Genomic DNA, 21,357 nt, shown 5'->3' on the forward strand with positions numbered 1-21,357 from the left:
AGCCGATCTGAGCCCGTTTGTCAATATACAGCCACAACGGATCTCACGGTCACTGGGAAATGATGTGGGGTTAGGAAAGACCCAAACCACCCAACAACCTGCTTCTAAATTCACACATGGGCACCAGACAAGACTAGTTTGGGCTTGGGCCCGATATCCTCGTGGTAGAAATTCCTGCCCAAGCCCAATGTTTTGACCCTCACAAGAAAAAGCATTACATTTATATAGTTCCTCTCACCAATTTAGGGCACCTCAATGGAAATTGGCTTCTGCGCTTTCTAAATTACAACAGTGACTACAGTTCAGAAGTATTTCACTGGCACTGAAGCAGTTTGGAACATTCGGAGGTGATGAAAGGCACTATACAAATCAAAGTTCTTTCTTTCTCCTATGCTGCAATATTTAACAGGTTAAATTTGTGCGCATGTAAATTTAAATACAAAATGTAAAGCTACTCAATGGGCAGGGTGGCACGGTGGCACAGTTGTTAGCAGTGCTGCCCCACGGCACTGAGGACCCGGGGTTGATCCTTGTCCCGGGTCAATGTCCATGTGGAATTTGCACGTTTTCCCAGTGTCTGCATGGGTCTCACTCCCACAACCCAAAAAGATTGCATGCTCGGTGAATTGGCCACGCTAAACTGCCTCTTAATTCCAAAAAAAAAAAATGAATTGGGAACTCTTTTGAAAAAAAAGCTACTCCTTGAAATATCAAGTAGGGAAGACAATTTTGTTTCAATTAAAAGGCATTTTACGGTGAAAAGTGAATAAATACTTGCAAGTAAAACTTGCATTTATAGGAAATAAGAATGATAAATTTTAGTAATTATCCAATAGCTAAGCTATCAGAATGACAGGCAATGTCCAAATAGAATATTTACAGACTCATGATTCATTCTCCATGCAGGTCCTAGTGTGACCAATTCAGAAGGAAATCAGATGAACATAAAATCACATGACAAGTGAAAATTGCCAAAAAGATCTGAATAGAGTGACATTTTGTTCACAATTACTAAACACTCCAGCCTAAATGTAATGAAATAGCTGAATATACCCAAGTACGCAGTTCAGAGGCATGATCATCATGGGGCACTGCTAATTTGGACTGGGCAGATTCATGTGTCCAGTTGGATTGGATTGGATTTGTTTATTGTCACGTGTACCAAGGTACAGTGAAAAGTATTTTTCTGCAAGCAGCTCAACAGATCATTCAGTACATGGAAGAAAAGGGAATTAAACAAAATTCAAAAAATACATGAGAATACATAATAGGGCAACACAAGATATACAATGTAACTACATAAGCATTGGCATCGGTTGAAGCATATAGAAGTTCAGACCCAAACTACTGAATTTGTGGTCTGGTTGGTGTGCATGATATACAAGCTCGTTGAACTGCGTGACCAATGGTTCTGTTGACAACTCAGGAAAAAAAATGAAATATTTTCTTTTTCCATGAGTTGGAAGGAGCTGGAGTATGCTGTCTGGTTCTATGAAACAACTTTAGCTGCAGCCAGCCCACCATTTCCTGAATTCCTCCCCTCTATGGACTCTCTACCTTTTACTAGTGTCACAAGTAGGCTTACATCAACACTGCAATGAAGTTACTGTGAAAATCCCCTGGTCGCCACACTCCAGCGCCTGTTCGGGTACACGGAGGGAGAATTCAGAATGTCCAATTAACCTGACAAGCACGTCTTTCGGGGCTTGTGGGAGGGAATCGTAGCACCCGGAGGAAAATCACGCAGACGCAGGGAGAACTTGCAGACTCCGCACAGACAGTGACCCAAGCAGAAATCGAACCCACGTCCAGGTGCTGTGAAGGAACAGTGCTAACCACGGTGTTACCGTACTCCAAAAGTGGCATGACCCACATAAGCAAGGTATATGTGGGAGCCTCAAATGACCTGGATTATGAGTTTATCCTTCAGACTTCTCCATTCTGCTATGTTTTGGCCATAGGCCACTGTTTAAGACGCTGACATGTTTAAGTACTTCGGTATCTGATGGCAGAATTCCGTACAGAGATTGATGAAAATTTAGTGGAGCACTCAAAATCTTATGGCATAGTTTTTATATTCAACTGAAAAACAATTCTGCATAAATTTTAAAACTGAGCACCCAGGAGGCAACTAAATTCTTGTAAACTGTTCACTTTGAACATCGTACCTTTCATAAGATGATGGTTGCACTACTGTGGAGACAGAAGATGAGAACATGTCCTTGCTAGGATCCATAGATGATGATGCAGCATTTACAGGATCCGTAGAAGGTAAGAATGCCACTTGTTCAGGGTCCGTGGAGAGAGAGGTTGGAACCTCTGTAACAAATATGTCTACAGTTTTTTCGAGGTTGTCAGATTCCAAAGAATTACATGGATTTCCAACATCTCTTTCGTTTTGTCTCAAACTGGCGTTTGACCCTGAACCATAATTATCACCTTCAGATGACACCTTTGATTCCTGTCCTTGGTTTAACTTGCCAACACTATCATTTTCAGACTCAGAGCTGCTAGCTTTGAAGTTCATTGACAAGAAAGGAATCTGTAAAATAAAATGAAGTCATTTAAAAAATGTTTTAAAAAGATTTTTCCAAATAAGTCGCAATTTAGCATGGCCAATTCACCTATCCTGCACATCTTAGGATTGTGGGGGTGAGACCCACGCAGACACGGGGGGAATGTGCAAATTCCACATGGACAGTGACCTGGGGCTGGGATCGAACCCGTGTCCTCAGCGCCGTGAGGCAGCAGTCCTAACCACTGCACCATCGTGCCACCATTAAAAGGATCAATTCCAGCCTTGGGTGACTTTGTGGAATTTGCACAGTCTCCCATGTCTGGGTGGTTTTTCTTCCTGCAGTCCAAAGACGTGCAGCGTAGGTGGGGTGACGGGGGATAGGGCACGGGAGTGGGCCTAGGTAGGGTGCTCTTTCAGAGGGTCGGCACAGACCCGATGGGCTGAATAGCCTCCTTCTGCACTGTAGAGATTCTAATCTATGAATTTTTAAAAGTTGCTTTTAAAATGTCATTCAACATATATGGTTTCAGGTCAAAGACAAAATACAAGTTATTCATCTAAATTCAAATGAAGTTCTACATGAATTGAATCTAACTAAGTGCTTTATCCAAGCCATAACTTAAATAGAATCAAAAGTTACAATACAAGGGGAGGCCATTTGGAGCTCTTTGCCAGAAATATAATAGGTAAAATACTTTTTCCACCAATGTGTCATCTTTACTTATATTTTCTTCTCTCTGTTGTACCATCCTATCGGCATAAAGAACCATTTGGAAACAATGAACCTGCACTTCAAATAACATCACAATCTATTATTTTAAAATAAATTTAGAGTACCCAATTATTTTTGTTCCAATTAAGGGGCAATTTAGTGTAGCCAATCCACGTACCCTGCACATCTTTGGGTTGTGGAGGTGAAACCCACGCAGACAGAGGGAGAATGTGCAAACTCCACATGGTCAGTGACCCAGGCCCGGGATTCAAACCCGGGTCCTCAGCGCCTTGGCAGCGGTGCTAACCACTGTGCCACCCTCATTCTTATTTTTAACATGACGATAAAGGTTTTGCTGAGATGTCCAACATTTATTGTCCATCCCTGCTTGCCTAAGAGAATCCTCATGGAGGACCACTGCCGTCTGCGTGGCAAAGATACTCCTACTTACTGTTGGGCAAGCAGTTTCAGGAACGTAACCAGCGACAATGATAGAACAAATCTTTATGTTCCAGTCAGGATGGTGTGTGACTCAGGGTCTTAAGAGGGGACTGTATTCCCATGTGTCACTTGCACTTGTTGGAAATGGACTTCCATTACCCTGCACCCATGGATGACAATTCATTTCCCACACAGGTCACTGGAAGCAATCAGGTTCATATCCATTTCTTGGCCCAGTGTCACTGAGTACAACAACAATGACTTCAGAATGAACTGGAGTGTTACGATTGCGATCACTCAAGCTTTGGAACACAAATATAATATTGAAAGGCTTAAAGAAATGGTTACTTCGCAATTTGTGCTGTTCATTAAGAATCAGATATGAAAACAACAAACATCTTGTCAGAGCCAAGTGGTACCAACGGATTAGACCATAATCTTACAGGCTCCCACATACAGATGAGAATGAAATGAAATGAAAATCGCTTATTGTCACGAGTAGGCTTCAAATGAAGTTACTGTGAAAAGCCCCTAGTCGGCACATTCCGACGCCTGTACGGGGAGGTTCTTACGTGAATCGAACCGTGCTGCTGACCTGCTTGGTCTGCTTTCAAAGCCAGAAATTTAGCCCTGTGCTAAACAGGTGGACGACAATTAAATAACTAACCTGAGGAGGTGGTATCACAAACATCCTCATCCTCAATGATGGGAAAGCCCAGTATGTCAGTGCAAAAGACAAGATGAAGCATTTGCAAACCACCTTCCATCACAAGTGTCAAGTCAATTATCGGCCGACAGCATCACAGATGCCAGTCTTTTGCCAAATTGAATCACTCCTAAGTGATATCAAGAAATGGATGAATGTTTTGGATGTAGCAGACTATTTGCTCCAATAACATCCTGGCTATGTGACTGAACAGCAGCTCCAGGACTCACCATGACCCGAGACAAGCTTTTTCATTACAACTGCAACACTGGAAGCTCAACATTATCGTGGACAAAGCAGCCCACTTGATTGGCACCCCATCGAGCACCTGCAGGCATAGAGTGGAAGCAGTGTGCACCATCCACAGGATGCACTGCGGCAACTCTTGAAGGCTCCTTCAAATAGCACCTTCCAAACTCATAACCTCTACCATCTAGAACAAGGGCAGCAGACACATAGGAACACCACAAATACAGGCTTCATACCTCCAAGTCACACATCATCCTGACTTGAAACAACATTGCTGCTCTTTCACTGCAGCTGGCTCGAAATCCTGGAGTTCCCACCCAATTAACTTTGTGGGTACACCCTTCATTACAAAGAACAACGGTTCAAGAAATAACAGATACAAGAAAAGTTAATTTGCAGGATTTGATGCTCATATAACATAGGAATTTCATTTCAGAATGAAAAATTAAAATTTTTCACAACTTTATGGTTCAAATCAAAGTTGCTACTCATATAGCTTCAAGTAGGTTTGTTGTGTCTTGAATGCACAAAATACAAATTGAGCACCTTTAAGTTCAAAGAATTGCTCTTACATTCTTGCAAAACATTATTTTTGTTTTACTGTTCCTACCTCTGAACTCACTTGCAATGTGTTTTGCTCTTTCTGCTGCACTTTCCTGGCATCAGACAACATATTCTGCATTCTCTCACTGCTTGCTTGGTTGATTTCCTCACGCATTATATCACTGTAATACAGAGAACATGACAAAAACTTGTTTTATAGTAAAATTGTATTTACTATTGCATTACAACTGAAGGAGATGCAATATTTTGGAATATTTTTCAGAAAATCACAAACGCTTATAAAACAATACATCTGCTTATGATTTGGATTATTTTACAGTAGAGTACTTTTTCCAGATTATAACTGTGGGGTGACAAGTGGCTAGCATTGCTGCCTCACAGCGCCAGGGATCCAGGTTCGATTCCGAGGTGACTCTGTGTGGAGTTTGCACATTCTTCTTGTGTCTGCGTGGGTTTCCTCCGGGTGCTCCGGTTTCCTCCCACAGTCCAAAGATGTGTAGGTTAGGTGGATTGGCCATGCTAAATTGCTCTTTAGTGTCCAATAGGTTAGGTGGGGTTACTGGGATAGGGTGGGGGCTTGTGTCTAGGTAGTGTGCTCTTTCAGAGGGTCGGTGCAGACTCCATGGGTCGAATGCACTGCGGGGATGCTATGATTCTATGATTGGCTGTGCTAAATTGCTCCTAGTTGGTTTAGGGAGGTAGTGTGGGAGACTGGATTGGACTTGGGTGGTGTTCTCTGTCGGAGCAGACCCGATGGGCCTTCTGCACAGTAGGGATTCTATATCTTTTTAAATTGACAAATGGGAATGATACAAACACAGGGTGCTCACATTTTATGTAGGAACAGTTAAAATTACTTAAAGGTACATGGACATTTCCAGCAGGCACTTTTAAAACCGGAACCATCAAAATTCATGTGTCATTAAGTTTTATCTGATGCAGTCCCTTCACCCTTGGCACAATTCAATGTGGAATCCAAGCCAAAAAAAAGGTCCCAAATTCAATCCTCAGTCTGAGCTGAATTAGCCAATCTGAGCCAATGTGTCAAAATACAGACACACTGATGTCACTGGGAAATGATGTGGGGTTAGGAAAAACACAAACCACCTAACAACCTGCTTCTAAATTCACGCATGGGCACCAACAAGGCTAGTCTGGACTTGGACCAGATAGCCTCGTGGTAGAAATTCCTGCCCAAGCCCAATGCTTTGACCCTCACAAGAAAAAGCATTACATTTATATAGTTCCTCTCACCAATTTAGGGCACCTCAATGGAAATTGGCTTCTGTGCTTTCTAAATTACAACAGTGACTACAGTTCAGAAGTATTTCACTGGCACTGAAGCAGTTTGGAACATTCTGAGGTGATGAAAGGCACTATACAAATCAAAGTTCTTTCTTTCTCCTATGCTGCAATATTTAACAGGTTAAATTTGTGCGCATGTAAATTTAAATACAAAATGTAAAGCTACTCAATGGACAGGGTGGCACAGTTGTTAGCACTGCTGCCCCACGGCACTGAGGACCCGGGGTTCGATCCCTGTACCGGGTCAATGTCCATGTGGAATTTGCACGTTTTCCCAGTGTCTGCATGGGTCTCACTCCCACAACCCAAAAAGATTGCATGCTCGGTGAATTGGCCACGCTAAACTGCCTCTTAATTCCAAAAAAAAAAATGAATTGGGAACTCTTTTGAAAAAAAAGCTACTCCTTGAAATATCAAGTAGGGAAGACAATTTTGTTTCAATTAAAAGGCATTTTACGGTGAAAAGTGAATAAATACTTGCAAGTAAAACTTGCATTTATAGGAAATAAGAATGATAAATTTTAGTAATTATCCAATAGCTAAGCTATCAGAATGACAGGCAATGTCCAAATAGAATATTTACAGACTCATGATTCATTCTCCATGCAGGTCCTAGTGTGACCAATTCAGAAGGAAATCAGATGAAAATAAAATCACATGACAAGTGAAAATTGCCAAAAAGATTTGAATAGAGTGACATTTTGTTCACAATTACTAAACACTCCAGCCTAAATGTAATGAAATAGCTGAATATACCCAAGTACGCAGTTCAGAGGCATGATCATCATGGGGCACTGCTAATTTGGACAAATTAAATTTAAATACAAAATGTAAAGCTACTCAATGGACAGGGTGGCACTCTGGCACAGTGGTTAGCACTGCTGCCCCACGGCACTGAGGACCCGGTTCGATCCCAGCCAGTCACTGTCCGTGTGGAGTTTGCACATTCTCCCAGTGTCTGCATGGGTCTCACTCCCACAACCCAAAGATGTGCATGGTAGGTGGACTGGCCACGCCAAATTGCCCCTTAATTCAAAATAAAAGAATTGGGAACACAAAATGTATTTTGAAAAATAAGCTACTCCTTGGAATATTAAGTAGTGAAGACAAATCACAATTTTGATTCGATTAAAAGGCATTTTAAGGTGAAAAGTAAAGAAATATTTGCAGGGAAACCTTGCATTTATACAAAATAAGAATGATAAATTTCAGTAATTATCCAATAGCTAAGCGATCAGAATGAGAGGCAATGTCCAAATAGAATATTTACAGACTCATGGTTCATTCTGCATGCAGTTCCTAGTGTGACCAATTCAGAAGGAAATCAGATGAAAATAAAATCATACGATAAGTGAAAATTGTCAAAAGGATTTGAATAATTGAGTGACATTTTTTTCACGATTATTAAATCTCTAGCCTAAATGTAATTAAATAACTGAATGTAACCAAGTAAGCAGTACAGAAGCATGATCATCATGGTGCACTGCTAAATTGGGTTGGACAGATTCCCGTGTCCAGTTCAGACCCAAACTACTGAATTGGTGGTCTGGTTGGAGTGTGTGACGTACAGGCTTGTTGAACTGCGTGACCAATGTTGACTAATCAAAAAAATGAAATATTACCTTTTTCCATGAGTTGGAAGGAGCTGGAGTATGCTGCCTGGTTCCATGAAACAACTTTAGCTACAGCCAGCTCACTATTTCCTGAATCCCTCCACTCTATGGACTTTATACTTTTTATCAGTGTCACAAGTCGACTTACATTAACACTGCAATTAAGTTAATGTGAGAATCTCCTGGTCGCCACAGTCCTGCGCCTGTTCGGGTACACGGAGGGAGCATTCAGAATGTCCAATTCACCTAACAAGCACGTCTTTCGGGGCTCGTGGGAGGGAATCGTGAGCACCTGGAGGAAACTCACACAGACGCAGGGAAAACTTGCAGACTCTGCACAGACAGTGATCCAAGCCAGGAATTGAACCCGGGTCCCTGTCGCTGTGAAGGAACAGTGCTAACCACTTTGCTACTGTGCTACATATTTGGCATGGCCCACATAAGCAAGGTATATGAGGGAGCCTCAAATAACCTGGATTTATGGCAAAAGGCAAATTGAGTTTGTTCTTCAGACTTCTCCATTCTGCTGTGTTTTGGCCGTAGGCCACTGTTTAAGACACTGACAAGTTTAAGCACTTCGGTATCTGATGGTAGAATTCCGTACAAAGATTTAGTGGAGCAACTCAAAATTTTATGGCATAGTTTTTATATTCAACTGAAAGACAGCTCTGCATAAATTTTTTAATTGAGACCCAGGAGCTGGTTTAGCACAATGGGATAAATAGCTGGTTTGTAAAGCAGACCAATATCAGCAGCGCAGGTTCAATTTCTGTACCAGCCTCCCCGAAGAGGCACCGGACGTGACGACGAGGGGCTTTTCACAGTAACTTCATTTGAAGCCTACTTGTGACAATAAGCGATTTTCATTTCAGTTCCATTTTCAGGAGGCAACTAATTCTTGCAAACTGTTCAATTTGAACACCGTACCTTTCATAAGATGATGGTTGCACTACTGTGGAGACAGAAGATGAGAACATGTCCTTGCTAGGATCCATAGATGATGATGCAGCATTTACAGGATCCGTAGAAGGTAAGAATGCCACTTGTTCAGGGTCCGCGGAGATAGAGGTTGGAACCTCTGGAACAAATACGTCTACAGTTTTTTCGAGGTTGTCAGATTCCAAAGAATTACATGGATTTCCAACATCTCTTTCGTTTTGTCTCAAACTGGTGTTTGACCCTGAACCATAATTATCACCTTCAGATGATACCTTTGATTCCTGTCCTTGGTTTAACTTGGCCACACTATCATTTTCAGACTCAGAGCTGCTAGCATTGAAGTTCATTGACAAGAAAGGAATCTGTAAAATAAAATTAAAAGTCATGAAAAATGTTTTTTTTTCAAAAAAGGTTTTTCCAATTAAGGGGCAATTTAGCATGGCCAATCCACCTACTCTGCACATTTTAGGATTGTGGGGGTGAGACCCACGCAGAGAACGCACAAACTCCACACGGACAGTGACCTGGGACTAGGATCAAACCTGGGTCCTCGGCGCCGTGAGGCAGCAGTACTAACCACTGCACCCGCGTGCCGCCCTTAAAAAGTTTGATTCCAGCCATGGGTGACTATCTGTGAGGAGTTTGCATATTCTCCCATGTCTGCGTGGGTTTCCTTCCCGCATTCCAAAGACGTGCAGGGTAGGTGGGGTTACGGGGTGATGGGGGAATAGGACACGGGAGCGGGCCTAGGCCGGGTGTTCTTCAAGAAGGTCGAAGCAGACTCGATGGGTTGAATGGCGTCCTTCTGTACTGTAGGTATTCTAATCTATGAAATTTAAAAACGTTGCTTTTAAAATGTCGTTCAACATTTGTGGTTTCAGGTCAAAGACTTCAGGACAAGTTAATCATCTAAATTCAAATGAAGTGCTCGATGAATTGAATCTAACAAGTGCTTGACCCAAGTCATAACTTAAATAGAATCAAAGGAGTTTACAATACAAAAGGAGGCCATTTGGAGCTCTTTGCCAGAAATATAATAGATAAAATACTTTTTCCACCAATGTGTAATCTTTACTTTTATTCTCTTCTCTACTTTCTGAAACTGAAAGGCATGCTGTTGTACCGTTCAGTCTGCACAAAGAACCATTCGTAAACAATGAACTCTCACTTCAAATAACATTATAATCTTACATTTAGTATGATGACAAAGGCTTTGCTGAGAAGTCCAACATATATTGTCCATCCCTGCTTGCCTGAGGTAATCCTCATGGAGGGCCACTGCAGTCTGTCTGGCAAAGATACTCCAACATGCCGTTTGGCAGGCAGTTTCAGGATCAATGATAGAACAAATCTTTATGTTCCAGTCAGGATGGTGTGTGACTCAGGGTCTTAAGAGGGGACTGTATTCCCATGCGCCAATTGCACTTGTTGGAAATGGACTTCCATTATGATTTAACCCTGCACCCATGGATGACAATTCATTTCCCACACAGGTCACTGGAAGCAATCAGGTCCATATCCATATCCACTGAGGACAACAGCAATGACTTCAGAACAAACTGGAGTTTTATGATTGCAATGGCTCAAGCTTTGCAACACAAATTGAATATTGAAGTACCACTTGGTTAAAACAAATTCAGAAAACTATATTTTTTATATTCACAAGGCTAGTTTATGAAACAATACTAGAAATACGAGCTACTCAGAGTCTGCACTTTGTTGGAATGCATAAAAGAATACATAAGGCTCAGAAGGAGGCCATTCAGCCCATCACATTTGCAGCAGCTCTCTGAAAGAACAATTCACCTGGTGTCACTGCACCCCCTATTCCCGTAGTCCTACAATTTTTTCCTCATTAGATAACAATCCGATTATTTTTTGAAAGTGATTATTGATCTGCCTCCACCACACTCTGTGTATTCAAGATTCTAACCACCTGTGTAAAAATGATACCTGAAGTTCAAACTGTGGGTGTTAATGCTGCAGTGAATTGAGTTTATGCAATAAGGTGACTCTGATCACAGCAGCATCTGCACTCATTGGTGATTACCAGCACAGGTACGGACCAAGATGTGAAAAACAACAGTGACGCCTGCGAAGATCTGACAACAATAAGCTAAATATGTCTTCGGAAAATAAATGCTGCCATATTTGGGTCTTTTTCTACAATTGGACCTCAATTTGACAGCACTTAACTTTACTGGACAGATTATCCGACATGGATTCAAGAAGCTTCATTTGCAGCAGGTCACTGAAACACATTAGGTGTTGTTACCCAACGTTGACATTAGGTAATTCGGCGCAGAGTAGAGATTGAACCTGTGACCCCCCTCCTTTTGCACTGTAAGCATTCCATGAATAAGTGCCATCTCATCGACATGCATTTTTTCTCTGGCAAAACTGGCTGCAATGACAAACTAAAGACAGGAGATGGAGCCAGATATCAGATTTTTAAAACTACCTCTTTTATAAAATAGAACAGCATGATGCTACATCATTTTTGTTGACAATAATTTCTATGCCATATTACAGGATTGATTAAAATCTGATCAACAGGTGTTACATTTTAACATGACCAAAAGAACAGTGCAAAACTATTCAGCATTGTGTTGAATAAAAGTTCTTGTAGAGTTTTGGGAAAAGAATATTGCCTCATCAAATTAAATTAGGCATTAACAATACATTGCATACTTACATCTAAATGTAGAGCTTGTTGATTTTGCTCTATATCAGAGCAAGTGTTTTTGTTGTTATTTTTTACCCAGGCATCCACAGATTCTACTGTAGGGATCACATCATCATCTTCACTAGATATATCATCTTCCTCATCATCCTCTTCAATTGTAGAACCCTCAGAATCACAGCTTTGATCTTTCAAACTTTCAATAGACATGGTTTACCCAACATTAGTCTTTTGACTTTTCAAATTAAAAGCTCAACATTTAACCGGCACACAAAAAACATTTTACTTTTTGAAAAATTATTCCATGTGTGTGTGCTTTAAACTTATGATAACACAAGTCAACACTGTAATCAGGAAAAACAAGTTTACATATTGTTTTACCTGATGTCATCTTCCTCCCAGTTCCCAGCTGCTTTTTCTAAAAATGAATTTTAAAAATATATGAATATTACATTTTCCATTCAAACTCCAGTCCCTAATTGTGGTGAACTAAAGTCATACACTAGTGGTCTTACTTATTCATTAATGTTCAAAGTTTAGGTGTCCATTATATAATTGTAATTAACATTCATCTAGGCATTACTGTCTCGTTCAGCCATTAAAAAAAAATCTTTACTGACTGGTGTGTGTAATCTTTTGCTCCTAAAAGAACTAACACTTTATGACTCACAGGACCATGAGATCTGGAACAAGGTATATCTGGTGGAATTCAACATGGGCGCTTGGGAGCAGGATGTTGTTAAGCTCATTTGATAGCACTAACGATGACTCATTCCAGCTCACTGGTTGAGTGTTGGTAAAGAGTTAATGTTGCCCAGTGCTCAAGCTAGAATTGGAGCTTCAAATATATATAAATTATATAAAGGGATACAGATGGCACTGTAAAATTGGAGTTAAATTCAAGACTTGCTTTCCAGTTCTTATTACGAGATACCATCCAAGCTTAACAGTGATTGGGTATGGCAAATAATAGAATTGGTCATGTTAGATTTATCCTATTGATCATGCATAATCATTTATAACATGAGAACAACATTGTTGTTTGAGAAATCACAAACATATTAGTAATATGATTAACTCTGCAGTTTGCAAAAAAACTTGTATTTTTGAGATATCCCCATAACCCAAAGTGAAACTGTACTAAGCTAGTACTGAGAAAGCAATTTGCAATTGAATTTTCTGGCTGAGAGGCCATTTTTACAAAGTAACCTGACAACTTGACATTGCTATGGAGATAAGAACTGGGTAACCAAGAAGGGCAAATAGAAGCAATTTGTGGGGCTTATTGTGTTGCAGAAGAATTCACACAGAACACAGTGCTCAGGAGAAGCAAGCAGGACTCTCTCCAAAAAAGATAAGGCTGTTTAGCTGTAAGAAGAACACACAAAATGTATGGAGCTCCTGGTGAAACAGTGTTTGTACTAGATGTGAGCAGACTGTGAAGTGGGATGTTGTTGTTTGGTCGGTTGAAGAGAACTCTGGAAAGTCATGCCACGAGAATTTTTGAGACTGAAGCGAGAAAGGTTTTGTAGAAGTGCACTTTGTCGGTGTTAATTGTATCAGGGGAGCTCTGATGAAATAAAGCTGCCAGTGAAAGCAACTCCAGGGCCAAATCCAGAGAGCGTGGAATTTGAGTGGTCCTGTAGGGGCAGCATGGTAGCACAGTGGGTAGCACTGTTGCTTTGCAGCTCCAGGGTCCCAGGTTTGATTCCCCGCTGGGTCACTGTGCGGAGTCTGCACATTCTCCATGTGTCTGCGTGGGTTTCCTCCGGATGCTCCGGTTTCCTCCCACAGTCCAAAAACGTGCAGGCTGGTGGATTGGACGTGCTAAATTGCCCTTAGTGTCCAAAACAATTAGGCGGGGTTATTTGGTTATGGGGATAGGGTGGATATGAGGGCTTAAAGTGCAGACATGATGGGCCGAATGGCCTCCTGCACTGTATGTTCTATTTGCCGAAGTGAGGAATTGAAAGATCTTGAGACTGCTCAGGCTGCCACATGTGTGTCAGGGATGAAGCAGAATATTGGAGTTATCTTTGTTGTATAGATTATTTAAAGTGAAATTAATTGTTTTTATTGAAATATAATTTGTCTGTTAATGCATGCTTAATTTACGGTGATTTAGCATTTCATTGTTGCAGTAAAAGTTTTAAAAGTGAAATCTTGTCACTCAGTTCCTTCCATTGGAGTATTTTGGGGATTCCTTTCTTTTCAGATTATTTGTCTCCATTAGGATCTGGGCTCACATTACTATTGCTGTGTATCAAATGCTCTAAACTTCATAGAGCATCTTTGCTATTTAAGAAATTAAATACATTTTATCCAGGGAACACTGCACATGGTTATCTCATTAGTCTGCTCATTCTATACAATAGCACATGTAATACATTAATTTTTAAACATCACAGAAGTTAGAAATTTATAAGCTTAATGTCCCTTCCCACGACTTTATTCACTCACCAAATTTATTTCTGTAACAAAACCATATGATGCAGATGCCAAAACCCTGATACCAGATATTGGCACCGTAACAATATATTAATAACTTAGAATCAAAGGTTTAGGGATAATTTGTTAAATTATATAGTCGTTCATGCAGCCTGAAAATAAAGGAATATCAATTTGTTAGAATTGTCTAACTAAGTAGATTCATCAAGTATAAACAAGTCTACACCAACCTTTTGACGCAAGTATTTGTTCAGTTTGGATCAGTTCTCTCTGTTCTGTCAAACCCTTCACATTCAACCCTTTCCACTGACATACTTGAACTGCCAAAGAATTAGCCTTCAAAGCACGGGTATACCAGCCTTTTCCACAGAGTGCTCCTGCAAATAGATAATGGCCCTAAGAGGGAAGAAAAACAATACTGTGCTTTAGTTACTACACTAATACAGGAGAACTGGCAATAAGCAAATTGCTCATACATCCTGTATGATTTCTCTGGTCACATATCACTAATGCAGGGTCAAAACTGTGTCCCAACTTATACACAGATCTCAGAACCTGAGCATTTCAAATGGTGCAACAGTACCAGATGGCAAGAAACATCAATGAATGATGTTAATCATTAATAATGGTCCTGCCAACAAACAGCAATTCTTTCACAATTTAGAAATATTGAATATACTGAATAGAGTACTGGTCCAGAGCACAATAAGCCATAATTTCCTTAGTGTGGCAATCAGCATTGGATTGCCACTCCATTCCACTCACTTGCACTAAAATTTTTAAGTGCCTGTCTTACTCAACCTTCCTGATTCAGACTGGATGAGATTCAGGCAGTGTACCGCGGCTCCAAGTCAAAGTTCAAAACAAAAGTGTCGAGGGAGGTCAAGCCCATTTTTTTGTTCCTGCACAGACCTGAATGAATCTACAGTGAAACCGTTACAGGCTGCAGGCAGAGACCTGGATCTGAAAGCTTATTTTAAAGGAAGGTGTGCTTAAAGACAACCATCTGAAACAAAGACTCTTTTTCCTCTGTTACCCCTCTCTTCCCCTCTGTGTTTGTATATAGAGGGTGGGGAGCAAATTAAAATGGGGGGTTATGAATTGGATAATTGTTAATCAATTGCATTTGTTGAATATTTTATAGCTCGTTATAAATAAAAAGAATTGTGTTTACATTTACAAACCTGGTGAATGCAAATATTGGACAGCCAAGGGCGAAAGACTTCGGATATTTTTCTAAGAATTATTGGTTCATTCAATTGTGTTGTAACTCCTGGTCAAGTGGGGCTGGAATTGACCACGCACTAGCGCAGGGTGTCGGAACAAATAGTGTCTTTCTTATATTTAAGAGGCTTTCCTGTATCTAGTGATACTTGAAGCAGACAAATTACATGCTTATGTCAGTTTCCATGGTTAGGTTTTTCTGAAACAGGGCAGCACGGTGGGACAGTGGGTTAGGCCTGCTGCCTCACAGCGCCGAGGTCCCAGGTTTGATCCCGGCTCTGGGTCACTGTCCGAGTGGAATTTGCACATTCTCCCCGTGTTTGGGTGGGTTTCACCCCCACAACCCAAAGATGTGCAGGCTAGGTGGATGGGCCACACTAAATTGCCCCTTAATTGGAAAAAATTAATTGGGTACTCTAATTTTTTTTTAAAGTTTTCCTGAAACAGGTCGCCAGCATGTCCCAGAGGCTCAAGCTTATGACATCACACTCCACATCAAGCATGGCTGACCAAGAGACTCTCTTACTCTTACCATCTGCCATAGGCACATTGGAAGGATTTACACTTTGACCCAAGTCCTGAAGTGGGACTCAAACCCAAAGCTTCCGGCTCAGAGGTAGTGACACTACCCACCGCCCACACAACTTCTGCAGTAGAGTGTACTAGTTCTTAGGCTTTGGGAATATAGCCAATCCAGTTGGTTTTGTACAAATCAAAATACTCTGATACTGGAAATCTAAAATGAAATTGCTGCAAATGGTCAGGTCAAGCAGCATCTGTGGAATGAAAAACAGAGTTACTCTTTCAGGTCAATGATCTTGCATCAAGACTGGGGTAGTTTGGCATCCTTATCCAGAGGAGTAAAAACAAAAGCTGCACTAAGGAGAATGTTAGTATTTCAAAAACTATAGTGGAAATGTATATCACTGAATTGCCAAACTCCAACTATTTCCACAGGAAAATACTTGACTGTTTATTGATGACTCTCTTTTATTTCCTTACTTTCGAAATGCTGATTTCTTTCAGGCTGTTGATAGTCATTTATGTAGTATTTCTCCTTCCCTTTCTAACATTCTGAAGTTCCACTCCAATGACACATGCAAGGCCATCCTTCACCATCACCAGAACCTCAGGGAATAGGAATTACCCTGGTAATTATAGGCTAGTTAGTCTTACTTCGGTGGTCGATAAGTTAATGGAAAAAGTCCTGAAGGATAGGATTTTTGACCATTTGAAAAGATGCAGCTTAATCCGGGATAGTCAACACGGATTCGTGAAGGGTAAGTCTTGCCTCACAAATTTGATTGAATTATTTGAGGAGGGAACTAAGCGTGTAGATGAAGGTAGAGCAGTTGATGTCGTATACATGGATTTTAGTAAGGCATTTTATAAGGTTCCCCATGGTCGGCTCATGAAGAAAGTAAGGAGGTGTGGGATAGAGGGAAATTTGGCCAATTGGATAAGTAACTGGCTATCACATAGAAGACAGAGGGTGGATGGAAAATTTTCAGACTGGAGACCAGTTACCAGCGGTGTACCACAGGGATCAGTGCTGAGTCCTCTGCTATTTGTGATTTTTATCAATGACTTGGAGGGGGGGGCTGAAGGGTGGGTCAGCAAATGTGCTGATGACATCAAGATTGGTGGAGTAGTGGAGGGCTGTTATAGGCTGCAAAGAGACATTGATAGAATGCAGAGCTGGGCCGAAAAATGGCAGATGGAGTTTAACCCTGATAAGTGCGAGGTGATTCATTTTGGTAGAAAAAATTTGAATGCGGATTACAGGGTCAACGGCAGGGTTCTGAGAGATGTGGAGGAACAGAGAGATCTTGGGGTTCATGTCCACAGATCTCTGAAGGTTGCCACTCAAGTGGATAGAGCCGTGAAGGAGGCTTATCGTGTGTTCGCGTTTATTAACAGGGGGCTTGAGTTTAAGAGTCGCGGGGTTATGCTGCAACTATACATGACCCTGGTGAGACCACATTTGGAGTATTGTGTGCGGTTCTGGTCACATTATTATAGGAAGGATGTGGAAGCATTGGAAAGGGTGCAAAGGAGATTTACCAGGATGCTGCCTGGTTTGCAGGATAGGTCTTATGAGGAAAGATTGAAGGAGCTGGGGCTTTTCTCTGGAGCGGAGGAGGATGAGAGGCGACTTAATAGAGGTTTATAAGATGATGAGGGGGATAGAGTGGACGTTCAGAAACTATTTCCTCGGGTGGATGTAGCTGTTACAAGGGGGCATAACTATAAGATTCAGGGTGGGAGATATAGGAGGGATGTCCAATGTAGGTTCTTTACTCAGAGAGTGGTTAGGGTGTGGAATGGACTGCCTGCTGTGATAGTGGAGTCGGACACTTTAGGAACTTTCAAGCAGTTATTGGATAGGCACATGGAGCACACTAGAATGACAGGGAATGGGATAGCTTGATCTTGGTTTCGGACAATGCTCGGCACAACATCGAGGGCCGAGGGCCTGTTCTGTGATGTACTGTTCTATGTTCTCATAATCATTTCTGAGTTCTTAGCAAAATACCTGTTCCTGGGCTACTTAAGCTAAGGACCTGTTACAAGAATGATGGAGACACAACAGTAAGTGTGCAACTATACAGAAATTCTTAATCAGAAAATGCCATTCAATTGAAAACATGCCGACAATCTTAGGTTGTTACATAATTATTTTTTTCATTGAAGGGTTGTGGGCTTTGCTGGCTAGGCGAACATTTATTGCCCATCCCTAATTGCCCTCTACGGTGGTGGTAAGCTGCCATTTTGAACCGCTGCAGTCCATGTGGTGTAAGTGATTTAAATTGCATTTTTGGAGCGCTCGCAGTACAGAGCAAATGCCCACAGGAAGTTTGCACTTCCCAGGCAAATGCTGGCACTTCCCAGGCAAAAACCTTACTTGGGAACAGCTGGGGGGGGGTTCCCCCGTGCGTTTTTGGGGTACCCCCCCAAATGCCCTAGAGCTCAGATATTACAACCCATACCTTATTTTCTGGAAATGAGTACAGACATTACTTAAGCTTAAAGCTCAAGTCACAATTAGTGAGCTTCAATAAGGATGTCATCAAGCAACTACAAAAGGGAACCAAGAGTATCACCAAACGAGACTGTGTCGCATTCAGAATGTGACATCTGAGCAGTAATAATGAGGGGTTCAGCTACCATTGACATTTTGTGCTTATGTTATCAATTGAAACTCTCAATGAAATCTAATTACTAACCGAATCCTTTTGTTAAACTTACCTCAATGGAATGAGGCCGCAGGACAATACACCTTTTGGCATCACTCCATGCTTTTCTGTCAAATGTAAAGTGGCACAATGTGAACAAAATGTAGTGTACAAATCTTATAATAATGTTTGTACTGTATTTCTAACGAACAGATTAGCATGTATTCAACAGATTGGATTTTTGCTGTCATAATTAAAATTCAACATCGAGAAAGAACATTTTAATAATTTCTCCAAGTGACAAACTGGACAAGGAATTCCAAAAGAGAGATGACAGAAAATTAAAGCCAGTCATTATTTTAAATCTGTAAATGGGAACATCTTACAGGTGCACTTCTTAAAACCCGAGAAGTACACGGGAAGAATGCAAGACCTTTTACCAGTAAGTCATAGCATTTAGCATTATTCTATATTTTCACAGGTAAAATTTCTGCTAATGGCAAGTAAGGGTTTTGCTGAGCTATAGAAAGTAGCATGGAACATTTGATACGACAACCATTGTTAAAAATGTAAACATTTCTTTTTAATGTAATAGTTGCTTGAAATTTGTCACAGCTACCATTCAGTATTTAGTTGGAAGGAAGACATGGAATCTTCATGATTAAGTACTCAGTAAAGTACTCAGCCCACTGATACAAGTGTGGTCATTACATTTTTCCATTCAATAAAATTAGGAATTGTGTTTGAACAATTCCATCAAAACAAAATCAGAAGATGTCCACTTGCTGGAGGAATAATAATAATCTTTATTATTGTCACAAATAGGCTTACATTAACACTGCGATGAAGTTACTGTGAAAATCCCCTCGTCGTCACACTCCAACACCTGTTTGGGTACACCGAGGGAGAATTCATAATGTCCAATTCACCTAACAGCACGTCTTTCGGGACTTGTGGGATGAAACCGGAGCACCTGGAGGAAACCCACGCAGACACGGGGAGAATGTGCAGACTCCGCATGAACCCAGAATCCTGGAGCTGTGAAGCAACAGTGCAAACACTGTGCGACCAATGCCGCCCGATCATAGTCTGCTTTACCCTTTGATGGGGAGAGCTAACTGGTGGTGATTTACCTGAGGATCTCCACATCTCAGGTAATGCAAGGTTGAGAAGGTGAGGCCTTCATGAATAACCTTAGTCGGTACAGGAATTGAACCCACGCTGCTGGCCTCACTCTGCATTACAAACCAGCTGTCCAGCCAACTGAGCTAAACAAGTCCAGAACAGCAGCGCTGCAGTGTCATCAGCAAATCCTGAGGGGTATGCCGAGCATTCAGCACTTATCACAATATCTGGATTGTTTCTCGACCGAATAAAATAGAGCTTTAAATCTTCATGTTTGCTGAAATGTATGAAAAGGGAGTGAAAATTGTTTTAATTTAGAAAGTTTGGTTCAATAATGTCTAGTCACTGCAAACTAATTTGCAGCAGTTCTGTGTAACATCAGCCAGATACGAAAACATTTCAAAACAAGTACAACCAAAAGTGCCTGATGTTTTAGAAGACTGGTTCTGAACTGGTTTTAAACCTCATCAGAAAAATCAAGAACACTAAATATCAACCATGCTCCAGGGTACTCTTGGTTGATCCTCCTTGATCCTCTTATCATACTGCAAGACATGCAGATTGTACTAACTTCAGTGAAAAGCTCTTCAAAAGGCTTCATCCCATCCACGTGTGGTGCATTAATAAAAATACAATTATCCCATGCGGCATATCTGAGACTAAACTTTTCAAGTGTAATCCATTATCTAGAATTATTTTCCTTGTTAAAATAACAATACTGGGCAGCACAGTGGTTAGCATTGCTGCCTCACGGTGCTGAGGTCCCAGGTTCAATCCCGGCTCTGGGTCACTGTCCGTGTGGAGTTTGCACATTTCCCCGTGTCTGAGTGGGTCTCAGCCCCACAACCCAAAGATGTGCAGGGTTGGTGGATTGGCTGCGCTAGATTGTCACTTAATTGGAAAAAATGAATTGGGTACTCTAAATTTAAAAAAAATAACAATACTTAGGTGAACAGATGCAGACTTACTTGTACTGACACAACTGGAAATAGCAGTAAGATCTCTTCTCATACAGCAAATGATTGAATGCACTACAACAAGAAATTACACAATTAGTTATTCATACCGTAACATTTGATAGAATAAACAAATACAACATTATTTGGAATGTAAGGCAAAATAATCAATAATTAATATCAATATTTTCATAAACTAGGCTATATCAGTTGCCTTGAGAAGTTACTTTAGAGGTTTACATCACACACAAGTGAGTTACAAAATATTTGAATAATGCTGAATAAAACACATGCGAGAGAAACGGCTCCAGACATTTCAGGGGCGAGATTCTCCAACCCCGTGCCGGGTCGGAGAATCGCCGGCGGGCTGTGCGTATCGCACCACGTCGCCCCAACGCGATTCTCCATTGGGGCCGGTGTGGTCGGCACGCCGGTCAGGGGGATCTCTACGCGGCCGCCCGCGATTCTCCAGCCCGGACAGGCCGAGCGGCTTTAAAAAAAAGAGTCCCGCTGGCACCGTTCTAACTTGCTCTGAGCCGGCGGGACCTCGGCGTTGAAGGGTCCGGGGGCAGCCTGAGTGTGGGGGGGTGGGGGGGCTCCGATGTGGCCTGGCCCGTGATCGGGACCCACCTATTGGCGGGTCGGCCTCGCTGTATCCCGGCCTCCTTTCTTTCGCGCCGGTGCCTGTACTCCTGCAC

General features: G+C 41.4%; 1 protein-coding gene across 1 annotated transcript in view; it reads right to left on the reverse strand.

The window, feature by feature from the left end:
- The window catches only part of LOC119953904, a 125,715-nt gene that overhangs the window by 79,490 nt on the left and 24,868 nt on the right, over nt 1–21,357 (reverse strand). The window contains exons 10-17 of the mRNA XM_038778563.1: nt 20,672–20,734; nt 18,652–18,706; nt 14,409–14,574; nt 12,112–12,148; nt 11,743–11,926; nt 9,036–9,409; nt 5,237–5,351; nt 2,169–2,542 (exon numbers count right to left, since the gene is read on the reverse strand). Of these exons, the coding sequence (XP_038634491.1) occupies nt 2,169–2,542; nt 5,237–5,351; nt 9,036–9,409; nt 11,743–11,926; nt 12,112–12,148; nt 14,409–14,574; nt 18,652–18,706; nt 20,672–20,734 (1,368 nt within the window). The remainder of the gene's footprint in view (nt 1–2,168; nt 2,543–5,236; nt 5,352–9,035; nt 9,410–11,742; nt 11,927–12,111; nt 12,149–14,408; nt 14,575–18,651; nt 18,707–20,671; nt 20,735–21,357) is intronic.

This window comes from Scyliorhinus canicula, chromosome 19, assembly GCF_902713615.1.
Source record: "Scyliorhinus canicula chromosome 19, sScyCan1.1, whole genome shotgun sequence".
Lineage (NCBI taxonomy): Eukaryota > Metazoa > Chordata > Chondrichthyes > Carcharhiniformes > Scyliorhinidae > Scyliorhinus > Scyliorhinus canicula.